This window comes from Salmo salar, chromosome 07 (assembly GCF_965601325.2).
Source record: "Salmo salar chromosome 07, fSalSal1, whole genome shotgun sequence".
NCBI lineage: Eukaryota > Metazoa > Chordata > Actinopteri > Salmoniformes > Salmonidae > Salmo > Salmo salar.
Window position 1 is genome coordinate 8,160,001 of NC_138297.1, and position 15,188 is coordinate 8,175,188.

The window sequence follows — 15,188 nt, forward strand, 5'->3', positions numbered from 1 at the left end:
CTTAGTCTCTCTCTCATTCAACTACCAACCACCATCTTCGTCTCTCTCTCGATCCAACTCCCCTCCTTCCTCTCTCTCCATTTTCTCTATACCCCATCCCTCCCCATATCCCAGCAAACCAGCTCTCTATTGGCATATATAGTAATGTGAAAGCATAACCCTGAGATGACCCTGAATGTTTAACAGATGACCCTCAACATTTAACAGATCACCCTCAGCGTTTAACAGATGACCCTCAGCATCTAACAGATGACCCTCAGCATCTAACAGATGACCCTCAGCGTTTAACAGATGACCCTCAGCATCTAACAGATGACCCTCAGCGTTTAACAGATGACCCTCAGTATCTAACAGATGACCCTCAGCATCTAACAGATGACCCTCAGCGTTTAACAGATGACCCTCAGTATCTAACAGATGACCCTCAGCATCTAACAGATGACCCTCAGCGTTTAACAGATGACCCTCAGCATCTAACAGATGACCCTCAGCATCTAACAGATGACCCTCAGCATCTAACAGATGACCCTCAGCGTTTAACAGATGACCCTCAGTATCTAACAGATGACCCTCAGCATCTAACAGATGACCCTCAGCGTTTAACAGATGACCCTCAGCATCTAACAGATGACCCTCAGTATCTAACAGATGACCCTCAGCATCTAACAGATGACCCTCAGCGTTTAACAGATGACCCTCAGCATCTAACAGATGACCCTCAGCATCTAACAGATGACCCTCAGCATCTAACAGATGACCCTCAGCATCTAACAGATGACCCTCAGCGTTTAGCAGATGACCCTCAGCGTTTAACAGATGACCCTCAGCGTTTAACAGATGACCCTCAGTGTTTAACAGATGACCCTCAGCATCTAACAGATGACCCTCAGCGTTTAACAGATGACCCTCAGTATCTAACAGATGACCCTCAGCGTTTAGCAGATGACCCTCAGTATCTAACAGATGACCCTCAGCGTTTAACAGATGACCCTCAGTATCTAACAGATGACCCTCAGCGTTTAACAGATGACCCTCAGTATCTAACAGATGACCCTCAGTATCTAACAGATGACCCTCAGCGTTTAACAGATGACCCTCAGTGTTTAACAGATGACCCTCAGCATCTAACAGATGACCCTCAGCGTTTAGCAGATGACCCTCAGTGTTTAACAGATGACCCTCAGCGTTTAACAGATGACCCTCAGCATCTAACAGATGACCCTCAGCGTTTAACAGATGACCCTCAGCGTTTAACAGATGACCCTCAGTATCTAACAGATGACCCTCAGCGTTTAACAGATGACCCTCAGCATCTAACAGATGACCCTCAGCGTTTAACAGATGACCCTCAGCATCTAACAGATGACCCTCAGTATCTAACAGATGACCCTCAGCATCTAACAGATGACCCTCAGTATCTAACAGATGACCCTCAGCGTTTAACAGATGACCCTCAGCATCTAACAGATGACCCTCAGCATCTAACAGATGACCCTCAGCATCTAACAGATGACCCTCAGTATCTAACAGATGACCCTAAGCGTTTAACAGATGACCCTCAGCGTTTAACAGATGACCCTCAGCGTTTAACAGATGACCCTCAGCGTTTAACAGATGACCCTCAGCGTCTAACAGATGACCCTCAGCGTTTAACAGATGACCCTCAGCATCTAACAGATGACCCTCAGCATCTAACAGATGACCCTGACTGTTTAACAGGTTACCCGTTTATGGTCATGGGAACCCTAAAGACGAGAGAGTCAGCCAGGCAGAACATGTTAGGCTGACTGCTGAAAGCCATGAATCTTTAGCCAGCATGTCAGCCATGCCAACCAGGGTTAGGCTCTCCATCATTGGATTAAGTGGGTGCCTTACCATCAGGGGTTAAATTGGTTTGTTTTAGGAGGTGGGGCAGCTCCACTTGAAAATAGTTGATTTTTAAAGGGTCATTTTTTTCTGTAACTGGAAGTTTTAAGCTTAACCAAAATTGATTCTACTCGGTTTCTGTCCAGTTTAACTCATGCTTTACCGACTTCAAAACAAAAAAGATAAAGGTTGGGTGATCAGTAACAAAGGGATTTGTGGGAAAGACAGAGAGGGGGGAGGGTCTTATCACAGAGAGGGGGGAGGGTCTTATCACAGAGAGGGGGGAGGGTCTTATCACAGAGAGGGGGGAGGGTCTTATCACAGAGAGGGGGAGGGTCTTATCACAGAGAGGGGGGAGGGTCTTATCACAGAGAGGGGGAAGTGTATAGGGAGAGGAAATAACTATTTAGCATACTGAGGCAGCTGTAAATGTAGTCCAAAAACAGACAATCTACTTGACAGTCTGTGAAAGTATCCTTCCTCTTGACGTGTTAAAAGACCCCTCGCAGCCTGTCTCTGGGTTCAAGATGAACGGCGGTTGATTGACAGGAAATGAAGAAGCCTAAAGGCTCAGGACGAGGTTCAGTTTAAATGAGAGGAAGACAAGGAGAACACAACACCTAAAGACAACTCTTTATTTGCTCTTGCTTCAATCATTTGTTTATACGTTTTCTGGCTTCAATCATTTGTTTAAACAAAAAAATGTTTTGTTTCAATGTTTTCTGGCTTCAATAATTCATTTTAACGTGTTCTGGCTTCAATCATTTGCTTTAACATTGACAGACCTTTGAGAGGCAGTGATCGGTGGTACAAAACCCCTTTCTTGGTTTTAGTGTATTTGACCTATCAGTTAACCCATGACCCAAACACTAACCTTGCTATGACCTCTGATCTTGAATGGGGAACTTGACCTTTTGTTTTCACCCTGACTCATGCAGGATTAACAACAGCCTCAGATGGATTCAACCATTTTGGGTCATTTGACACTAAGAAGGCCTTCAGTTTCTCTTAACCATAAAAAAAAGCTATAAGCATGAAGGAGACTGACAATAACAGAGAACAATGACAAAAAAATCTTTCCAATTCACACGTGTGTATTAATACACACTTGCGCATTTGTGAAATAGGACAAATATATGCACACACACACACACACACACACACACACACACACACACGTAACAGTGTAGGTTCCGTCCCTCTCTTCGCCCCAACCCGGGCTCGAACCAGGGACCCTGAAACACTATTAGCGCGCACCACCGCTAACTAACTAGCCATTTCACATCGGTTACACTCACCCCCCTTTTGACCTCCTCCTTTTCCGCAGCAACCAATGATCCGGGTCAACAGCATCAATGTAACAGTGTAGGTTCCGTCCCTCTCTTCGCACCAACCCGGGCTCAAACCAGGGACCCTTGCACACATCAACAACTGACACCCACGAAGCATCGTTACCCATCGCACCACAAAAGCCGCGGCCCTTGCAACGCAAGGGGAACAACCACTTCAGGTCTCAGAGCGAGTGACGTCACTGATTGAAATGCTATTAGCGAGCACCACCGCTAACTAACTAGCCATTTCACATCGGTTACACATACACCACACACACAAATCAGACCTCACAATGCCAAGGTCAAACTCCAGGGCCAGATATCTACCTACCACACCTGAGTCCTCTATCTACGGAACTTGGCTCCAACACAGATAATATTCATCCCACTCACACTCCGAGGTCATGTCTCTCATTTTAACAGAAACAGGAGGTCAAAAAAAGCACATAAACTCGACTCAGAACACCTATCTGAAACCTTGCATCTCTGACTTCAAGAAAGGATGCATTCCATACATTAGAAGTAATCGATTTATGAATATTATAATTGCTTATGAAACAATCAATTGTGACATAGATATAATTCTATGAATTGTATGATCAGACAGATAATTTAATAATTCTACCAAATTTTTCTAACTCAGAATAAAAGTCTTTATCTAAGTCTGCACAGATGGGTCTTTCTTTTGCTGTTCATCAGTAGCTCTTTACAATTGTCACAAATTAGTTATTATTAATTAATTAATAACCGTTATAATGGCTGAGAAATATCTTTCTCGTTCTACAAACTCAAACTGTTTTGTTACTGAAATGGCTTCGACTGTAAGCGTCAATATAATGATAGCTAATCATGTTATACGTTTTTAGAGTATGTTTGGTCAGGGAAATGGTCAGGAAAATGGTCGGTTGTTATTGATTCTGAAAACAGCCTTCATTTTGTGTGAAAAGTGTTACTTACGGCCGTTGTTTTGGAAATGGTTTGACATCTCCTCAGTTTGAGCTACAGTTGGAGATGATGACTTTGTTCTAGAGTCAGGGTGGAAATGGTCAGGGTGGAAATGGTCAGGGTGGAAATGGTTAGGGTGGAAATGGTCAGGGTGGAAATGGTCTGACGTCTCCTCAGTTAGAGCTACATTTGGCGTTGATGACTTTGTTCTAGTAGTGGCTCTGGGACCCCCATAAGGTGGCTCTGGGACCCCCATAATGTGGCTCTGGGAACCCCATAAGTTATCTTTGGCCATCGCAGTTGAGGTGATGACTTCATTCACAGGCAATGGCATCATAGAGGGCTGATTAGAGGTGCATTCCTCCCGCGGGACACACAGCAAAGGTGGCCTTAATAGGATCTGATGTTTTTGGCCCGGTGCGCACCGAGCTTTGCTAACTGTTGCCAGGTAACGGCACTGTGTGCACTTTGTGAAGTTCTCAGCTGGCTGGTGGTGGGTCTGCTGTTTTTGATTGAAGTACGCTCAGCGGGTTGGTGTGCATGAGAGCACCATAAATGGTCAATGATTCCAAGCCAGAAACAGGGCACCTCAGCACTATGGGAATGCAGGTGGAAAACTCACAGTGACTCAGGAGAATGTTCGAAAACATGGCTTAAATCAATTAAATACCCAGTGCAGTCAAAATTCAGTTTAAAAAAAAGAAAAAATTATATTGCACAACAGCTGATAAAACGAACACAATATACATTTGACAAAAATGTAACAGTGTTATTTCCTGATACTTGCTGGTTGAAAATACAATCTACATAGGACCTTCTAATCAGCCTGTTTGCGTTGGTGGGAGTTTGGGTTTGCCTGGTGACATCACTAAATGGTAAATTGGTTAATAGACTAATAACAAAGAGAGTTCCAAACCTCTCTGCCTAAAACAGCTACTTTTCAGTTTTCCCTTCCCTCACTCAGACCACTCCCAGACAGTCCTAGCAACATTTTGCTTGAGAAATAGTGTTTTGCTAAAAATTTGAATGGAATACTATTACAGTAAGCTACTTACTTGCTACTCAGAAATGATTTGATATTGCTATAAAAGAAAAAGAAACACTGCATATGTCCTGCATGTCACATACTTTCATCATATTTTATTTTATTCTCCAGAACCACTGAGTCTAGTTAAGTGCAGCTATAGGCTTCTAGCCAGTTTACTGCATAGTAAAAGTGTAATATCTCACCTCACTGGAAACAGTAGGACACCTGTTTACACCCATGTCTTTTCATAGTAGTCTAGGGGGAAAAAAATAACTAATCGATAGCAGATGTGTGTGGAGAACCGTTAACACATTTGACCATCATCTGACATCCGACAGTGCACGCACCACAAAACCACACGTGTTTCAGCATATATCATGTAACACAATAACTAACGTCATACTTATAACTCAGTGCAGTAGAGCATGGTCCAACTCAGTTAGGAATGTCTCATTGTTCTGTCTGTATAGTGGACTCAATGTTGGGAGTCCTCGTCTTGACATGTCCAGAGTGTTTCAGTAGCCTTATAATAGACTGGTTAGGGATTAAGCCCACAGCAGCATAGTTCAGTAACCTAGTAATGGAGTTGTTAGGGATTAAACCCACAGCAGGACAGTTCAGTAACCTAGTAATGGAGTTGTTAGGGATTAAACCCACAGAAGCACAGTTCAGTAGCCTAATAATGGAGTTATTAGGGATTAAACCCACAGCAGGACAGTTAAGTAACCTAATAATGGAGTTATTAGGGATTAAACCCACAGAAGCACAGTACAGTAACCTAATAATGGAGTTGTTAGGGATTAAACCCACAGCAGGACAGTTCAGTAACCTAATATTGGAGTTGTTATGGACTAAGCACACAGCAGGACAGTTCAGTAACCTAATAATGGAGTTGTTAGGGATTAAACCCACAGAAGCACAGTACAGTAACCTAATAATGGAGTTGTTGGGGTTTAAACCCACAGCAGGACAGTTCAGTAACCTAGTAATGGAGTTGTTAGGGATTAAGCCCACAGCAGAACAGTTCAGTAACCTAATAATGGAGTTGTTAGGGTTTAAACCCACAGCAGGACAGTTCACTAACCTAATAATGGAGTTATTAGGGATTAAACCCACAGCAGGACAGTTCAGTAACCTAATAATGGAGTTATTAGGGATTAAGCCCTAATAACTCTGACCAACGTGATCTGGGTTCCACATATTTTATTTAAGTGAAACGCACAAAACAATAAAGAATAAACGATACGTGAAGCTCAAGCAGTGCTCATAGGGAACTACACAGAAACAAGATCCCACAACCACAGGTGGGAAAAATAACTACTTAAATATGATCCCCAATTAGAGACAACGATTACCAGCTGCCTCTAATTGGGAATCATACAAAACACCAACATAGAAAAAGAAACTCGAACACCACATAGATATGCTAGATCACCCCCTAGTCACGACCCCTGACCTACTACACCATAGAGAAACAATTGCTCTCTATGGTCAGGGCGTGACAGTACCCCCCCCCCCCCCCCCCCCTCCAAAGGTGCGGACTCCGGCCGCAAAACCTGAAACCAAATGGGGAGGGTAGGGGGGGTGATTAGTGTTGGTCGCGGCTCTGGTGCGGGACGAAGAACCCGCTCAGCTCGCGGATCCACCAGCTTTGGTGGCGGCTCTGGTGCGGGCCGAAGAACCCGCTCATCCCGCTGATCCAGCCATGGACCCGGGCTGAACACTGTGCCTGGACCTCGGTGTCAAGGAAGGCTCCTGCCATGGAGTGGGACTGGACACCAGCCCTGGCCTGGACATCGGTGCCGATGAAGGCTCCTGCCATGGAGCAGGACTGGACGCCGTATCTAGACTGAACACCGGTGCAGAAGAAGACTCCGGCCATGGAGCAGGACTGGACGCCGTGCTTGGACTGGGCATCAGCGCAGGGGAAGACTCCGGCCTTGGAGCTGTACTGGACACCGTGCCTGGACTGGGCACCGGCGCGGAGGGAGGCTCCTACCATGGAGCTGGACTGGACGCTGTGTTTGGAAGCTCCGGACAGTTGACCCTCGCTGAAGGTTCCGGACCGTTGACCGTCTCAGGAGGTTCCGGACCGTAGACCGTCTCAGGAGGTTCCGGACCGGGGACCATCTCAGGAGGTTCCGGACAGGGGACCGTCGCCGGAAGCTCCAGACCGGGAACCGTCGCCGGAATCTCTGGACTTTGAAGGCGCACTGGAGACCTGGTGCGTATAGCCGGCATCAATTGTACTGGAACTATGACACACTTTGCACGGTGAGTGCGAGGCGCTGGCACAGGACGCACCGGACTGGGGATATGCACTTCAGGGCGAGTGCAAGGAGGGGACACAGGACGTACCGGACTGGGGAGGCGCACTGGAGGCCTGATGCGTGGGACCGGCACAAGTTACACCGGACTGGTGAAACACTCCTCCAAACGCCTGTGTTGCTGCATACTCTTAGCCAACTCCATTCTCCGGTATCCCTCCTCGCACTGTTCCATTGACTCCCAGGCGGGCTCTGGTACTCTCCTTGGGTCGACCGACCACCTCTATCTCCTCCCAGGTTGTCACTGGCTCACTCCCCGGCTCCGCCGACCACCCCGTGTGCCCCCCAAAAAAACATTTTCGGGCTGTCTTTTGGGCTGTCCTTGTGGCCGCGAACCCCGGCATCGTCGCTGTCCTCCTTTCTCTCCCTGCGTCTGCTTCCACAGAAGGCTATCGTGTCCTGACATGATCTCCTCCCAAGTCCATGATATTTTCTCCCTGATCTCCTCGTAAGTCCAGGATGCCATCTCCTCCTGGGCACGCTGCTTGGTCCTGTTGTGGTGGGATCTTCTGTCATGCTCGTCGTACGAACTGGAAGCATACTCGGACCAATGTGCAGCGTGATCTGGGTTCCACATATTTTATTTAAGTGAAACGCACAAAATAATAAACGATACGTGAAGCTCAAGCAGTGCTCATAGGCAACTACACAGACAACAAGATCCCACAACCACAGATGGAAAAAAGAACTACTTAAATATGATCCCCAATTAGAGACAACGATTACCTGCTGCCTCTAATTGGGAATCATACAAAACACCAACATAGAAAAAGAAACTAGAACACGACATAGATATACTAGATCACCCCCTAGTCACGCCCTGACCTACTACACCATAGAGAAACAATGGCTCTCTATGGTCAGGGCGTGACAGTAAGTTAATATTGGAGTTGTTAGGGATTAAACCCACAGCAGGACAGTTTAGTAACCTAATAATCGAGTTGTTAGGGGTTAAACCCAGAGAAGGACAGTTCAGTAACCTAATAATGGAGTTGTTAGGGATTAAACCCAGCGCAGGACAGTTCAGTAACCTTTCTCAGTTGATGAGAATGAACACATTATAAAAGACCATAAATTGTCACCCCGAAACAAGTTAGATGAAAGGTTCAAATAATTCAACTGAACTTTTGGATTGTCTTAAAAATGTGCTAAACTCTCAGTTTTGCTTCACCACAGTAATTAGGCACCAGAGTAGACTTTTAATCAGATCTCACATACCCTTACATATTTTTTTTCGTTTTTTTTTTTACTCTTCTACTTTTTCACTCATTGTTTTACAGTCCTTACTGGCTGTCAGCAACTGCCTTGATGTTCTAGTGCAGCTATGACACACAACCTGCCGTTGACAGACACCAGTGACAGATCTGTAGAGTTGGCTTGGCTCAGATAAGATAAAGGCTAAGGTGAGAAAGTCATTGAGGTTGAATCAGCCAGCTGGCGGTTCGGCTTGCCAGCTCTAGAGTTGCTAGGCTTCTCTGTTTGTTTCGGTGCAGTTTTGGCATCGGCTTAGGGTTTCACGTTGCTTTGGATGGATGTTTTATCGCTTCATCTGTTCAGTTCCTGTTGCGCTAAATGGTGAGTTGTGAAATCCACACTACTCTGAATTTCTACATGGCTAAATTCAGATCTACTTAGACAGCTTTAACTTCGAATCCGGGGTCTTAAACTAAAGGCCTGCGTGCCGAATTCGGCCCGCAAGCTGATGTAATGTGGCATGTGGTTGTCTTAGTAAATGCATCCGGCGGTTGCAAAAAAAAGTAATACAAATTATTATTTAAATTTTCTAGCAAATTCATCAGGGATATCAATGATGTAGTATACATAGTAAGCATTAAGCCTAGTTAAGTAAAGGTTAAATTGCACATTTGTTGACACTGGACAAAATGTATGTGCGTTCTTAGCTTGGACATTGAAGACAAAAAAACTAACATTTTACTTTCCTAGTTGAATATATTAACCCCCTATTCTTCCCCTTGTAGGGACACAATTCTTCACCTTCATGTCCTGCATCATTGTACCAATGAAGAGCACTGGTTTCAATTCACTGCACAGTCAACAAGAGTTTTCAGATCATAGATATCCTATCCCTGCTAAGCTTTACTAAAACCCTCCTTATTCTATATGTTTCCACTCAGCCACCCCTAAATTAGTTTTACTGACATCACTTTCTGGTTGTAAAGTGGTTTTCTGTTTAACGAGAGGTCATATAACAAATTACAAAATCTCTGTTACAACCAGGTAAATATGTCTCTTTCATGATGACAATGTATTTTTCTGGTTACTAAAAAAGACCATGACGTCATTGCAACCAGTTTTGCCCGCCGGGTTACTTCCTGTGTTGTAACCAATCCCGTTCCTGAACCTATCTTTGAGCCTATCAATTCCCAGAGCATCACTGTATGAGAAAGAAGCCTCAACAGTAGTCATCATTCTCATGTCGTTGTTTTTTTTTCACAGTTAACCCCTCTTGCAGAGAGAACCAAGTCATTCTAATCTGACATATACATCATAATGCAGCACTTTCTCCGCTTACTCACATCTCCCAAGTTGAAAAGTTCAAATGTAAAACAGAAGGTAAAAACTGCCGGGGAGGACGGCCATAAAACTCAGTGGGCCGTAGATTACATAGAGAAACGTAGTATGCTTACAAAGGAAAGTGTGCGTTGTGGAGGGAGGGAGGGGTGATGGACTTAAGTGATGCTTATATCGGTTGTGTGTATTATATTTCAAAGGTTTTACCTCGGCTTCAAGTGTATTTCACATACTTGTTCTCCATACGTAAATTACTGAATTACTGAGCTTATCAGACCATTTCAGACTCCATTTCTCTGTTTCAATGTCCTACATCATCTGTCAGGTACGGTAGCTATTTATAATTACTGAAAGGTTAATGAAAAATACATGAACGTCTCTCTCTCTCTTTCTCTCTCTCTCTCTTTCTCTTTCTTTCCTTCCCTCTCTCTCTCTCTTTCTTTCTTTCCCTCTCTCTCTCTCTCCCTCTCTCTCTCTCTCTCCCCCTCCCTCCCTCCCTCCCTCCCTCCCTCCCTCCCTCCCTCCCCCTCCCTCCCTCCCCCCTCCCTCCCTCCCTATCTTTCTCTCTCTCTCTCTCTTTTTCTCTCTCTCCCTCTCTCTCTCTCCCTCTCTCCTCCTCATCTCCTCCTCTTTAGGTCCGCACGTTATTTGTCAGCGGACTACCTCTGGATATAAAACCGCGAGAGCTGTATCTCCTGTTCAGACCATTTAAGGTGTGTATGCATTAAAATGGATGATATGAAAAGGCCTCTGTTCAAACAGGCACCGTTAACAGGCCTCCATTAGTGATGAGGAAATAAATGACAGTGGAAAACTACCTGCATTCCTCAACCTGGAATACAATCATAACTAAACCTGTAATCATGGCAACAAAAAATATACCAGGTGTCTCCAAAAAAAATTGTAGTTTTGAGAGAATAACACATTGTCAGTGTAGTTTACAGAACATAATCAAGCATTTTCATGGCACAGGAACTTTGCATGTTGCTACCTAATGTAATAGCACCACAGCTCCATCTGATACAGTGCTTAGGTCATACATTTGGTATGAACATTGAAAGGGTATATCATGTAAGTGTTTAAAGCAGTACATTTTGGCTAATCAGGTACATTTTCAAGGGGGCCTCAACATATGTTTTTTTTTTCCCCCATGACTAACCAACGACCAGTAACACTAACACACTTATGCATTTATGAGACTTTGCGTCAAAATATGTAAACGAATAAACGTATAATACATTTACAATGTTTTTATTGACACCATATGTCAAGTCAAATTAATGTTACATTGACATCTTTTTGTTTTACGAGAAGAACCGTCATTGTCATTGTTGAATACTATCATGGCATAAAATAGAGTATATACTGTCATGTTGAATACTATCATAGCATAAAATTGAGTATATACTGTCATGTTGAATACTATCATAGCATAACATAGAGTATATACTGTCATGTTGAATACTATCATAGCATAAAATAGAGTATATACTGTCATGTTGAATACTATCATAGCATAAAATAGAGTATATAGTGTCATGTTGAATACTATCATAGCATAAAATATAGTATATACTGTCATGTTGAATACTATCATAGCATAAAATAGAGTATATACTGTCATGTTGAATACTATCATAGCATAAAATAGAGTATATACTGTCATGTTGAATACTATCATAGCATAAAATAGAGTATATAGTGTCATGTTGAATACTATCATAGCATAAAATATAGTATATACTGTCATGTTGAATACTATCATAGCATAACATAGAGTATATACTGTCATGTTGAATACTATCATAGCATAAAATAGAGTATATACTGTCATGTTGAATACTATCATAGCATAACATAGAGTATATACTGTCATGTTGAATACTATCATAGCATAAAATAGAGTATATACTGTCATGTTGAATACTATCATGGCATAAAATAGAGTACATACTGTCATGTTGAATACTATCATGGCATAAAATAGAGTATATACTGTCATGTTGAATACTATCATAGCATAAAATAGAGTATATACTGTCATGTTGACTCCTATCATAGCATAAAATAGAGTATATACTGTCATGTTGAATACTATCATAGCATAAAATAGAGTATATACTGTCATGTTGAATACTATCATAGCATAAAATAGAGTATATACTTATACATGTTCCTAAACTGTTTATGCTAAGAATTTTTCTTGGTCTTTGTTTTAGGGTTATGAGGGATCATTGATAAAACTCACCTCAAAACAGGTAAGTAAAAAATACATAATTTTTCCACACGGTGTAACAAATGAGTGAACACATGGTTCAGTCCTTCAGCAGGCTGTTTCAGTGTAGTTTAGACATGGTTCAGTCCCTCAGCAGGCTGTTTCAGTGTAGTTTAGACATGGTTCAGTCCCTCAGCAAGCTGTTTCAGTGTAGTTTAGACATGGTTCAGTCCCTCAGCAGGCTGTTTCAGTGTAGTTTAGACATGGTTCAGTCCCTCAGCAAGCTGTTTCAGTGTAGTTTAGACATGGTTCAGTCCCTCAGCAGACTGTTTCAGTGCAGTTTAGACATGGTTCAGTTCCTCAGCAGGATGTTTCAGTGTAGTTTAGACATGGTTCAGTCCCTCAGCAAGCTGTTTCAGTGTAGTTTAGACATGGTTCAGTCCCTCAGCAGGCTGTTCCAGTGTAGTTTAAAAAAAAAAAAAAATAGCACATCACAGCACTACGGAACTGACCTAAATACCTGTAGCATCGCCGTCCTGAACACATCTGGTGTTTGGGTTAAAGTTCAAGATAAGATGTGCCCTTGGCATTAGGATATCAGGGGCCTGCTGGGAGAAAGCAATTGCAAGCAAAGTCTCAGTAGAGTAAGGACCTACTTCTCCTTATGTTATGATAGTTTTATTGAAGTGTATGAAAGTGTATTCTTATTTTGTGTGTGTCTGGTAGATGCTGGTGGGTGTGAGTGTAGTGTGGGGAATTACATTGGAAATGCAAAACAAGTTTATGAGAACTGTAACACGGGGGGGGGGGGGGGGTAGACTGTAACACGTTACACTATATCTCAGTTAACCCTTTATGGGTGGTGTACTGTAACACAGCAAATGGTTTAGTTCGATTATATGCACTAGACATGGTGGAGGACGTGAGGCCCATCTGATGATAATGATGACTGTTAAATTTATTTAACAGAGTGGAGTGATGGATCTCTAAAACATCCACATATTTAGCTAAAGTGAAGGATTGAATTGAAACATTAGCTGGAGAACACTCCAACATGGTTGCTGAGGTGAAAGGTTAAATTGAAGCCTTAGCGCGGAGGACACTCCAACATGGTTGCTGAGGTGAAAGGTTAAATTGAAGCCTTGGCGCGGAGAACACGCCACCATGGTTGCTGAGGTGAAAGGTTAAATTGAAGCCTTAGCGCAGAGAACACTCCAACATGGTTGCTGAGGTGAAAGGTTAAATTGAAGCCTTAGCGCGGAGAACACTCCACCATGGTTGCTGAGGTGAAAGGTTAAATTGAAGCCTTGGCGCGGAGGACACTCCAACATGGTTGCTGAGGTGAAAGGTTAAATTGAAGCCTTAGCACGGAAGGAAAGTCCATCTGTAGCTAATTTATGAGCTGAATGGTACGATTGCTACTGTAGAGTGAAAACTGTGGTTGAAGGCTTAGCTGGAGGAATTGTTGCATTTCCATTGTCGTTGCACTTGCATTCAGTAGCATCTATGAATCACATTATTATTATGAACAGTACTGACATCAAACGGGAGAACCAAGGACACGGGTGGTACCTAATGTTGTGAGATTCTCGCTAGTGTTTATAGAAGAACTTCGGTATCCATAAAGTACTTTGAATGGCTGGTCATGGCTCACATCAACGCCATCATACCGGAAACCCCACTCCAATTTGCATTCCGCCCCAACAGATCCACAGATGACGCAATCTCAATCGCACTCCACACCGCCCTTTCCCACCCGGACAAAAGGAACACCTATGTGAGAATGCTGTCCATTGACTACAGCTCATCGTTCAACACCATAGTGCCCACAAAGCTCATCACTAAGTTAAGGACAACTGGAACGAAACACCTCCCTCTGTAACTGGATCCTGGACTTCCTGACGGGCCGCCCCCAGGTGGTGAGGGTAGGTAGCAACACGTCTGCCACAATGATCCTCAACACTGGAGCTCCCCAGGGGTGTGTGCTTAGTCCCCTCCTGTACTCTCTGTTCACCCACGACTGCGTGGCCAAGCACGATTCCAACACCATCATTAAGTTTGCTGATGACACAACAGTGGTAGGCCTGATCACTGACAACAATGAGACAGCCTATAGGGAGGAGGTCAGAGACCTGGCAATGTGGTGCCAGGACAACAACCTCTCCCTCAATGTGTGCAAGACAAAGGAGTTGATCGTGGACTATAGGAAAAGAAGGGCCAAACAGGCCCCATTAACATTGACTGGGCTGAAGTGGAGCGGGTCGAGAGTTTGACATCACCAACCAACTATCATGGTCTAAACACACCAAGACAGTTGTGAAGTGGGCATGACAACACATTTCCCCCCTCAGGAGACTGAAAAGATTTGGGATGGGTCCGCAGATCCTCAAAAAGTTATACAGCTGCACCATCGAGAGCATCCTGACCGGTATTGCAACTGCTCGGCATCTGACCGTGAGGCGCTACAGAGGGTAGTGCATACTGCCCAGTACATCACTGGGTCCAAGCTTCCTGCCAGCCAGGACCTATATACTAGGCGGTGTCAGAGGAAGGCCCAAAAAATTGCCAAAGACTCCAGTCACCCAAGTTATAGACTGTTCTCTCTGCTACCGCACGGCAAGCGGTACCGGAGCGCCAAGTCTAGGACCAAAAGGCTTCTTAACAGATTTTACCTCCCAAGTCATAAGACTGCTGAACAATTAATCAAATGGCCACCCGGACTATTTACATTTACCCCCCCCCCCCCCCCACACACACTGCTGCTACTCGCTGTTTATTATCTATGTATAGTCACTTTACAAATACCTCAACTAACCTGTACCAACGCGCATTGACTCGGTACCGATACCCCCTGTATATAGCCTCGTTATTTTCATGTAATTTCCGTGCGTTACTTTTAGATTTAATTTTAAAATAATAATAATAACTTTTGTTTATTTACTAAG

At 43.7% G+C, this 15,188-nt stretch overlaps 1 protein-coding gene across 1 annotated transcript in view; it reads left to right on the plus strand.

The window, feature by feature from the left end:
- Positions 1–15,188, plus strand: part of LOC106608509 (RNA binding protein, mRNA processing factor) — a 58,065-nt gene that overhangs the window by 8,239 nt on the left and 34,638 nt on the right. The window contains exons 2-3 of the mRNA XM_014206455.3: positions 10,664–10,741; positions 12,248–12,286. Coding sequence (XP_014061930.1) covers positions 10,664–10,741; positions 12,248–12,286 — 117 coding nt within the window. The remainder of the gene's footprint in view (positions 1–10,663; positions 10,742–12,247; positions 12,287–15,188) is intronic.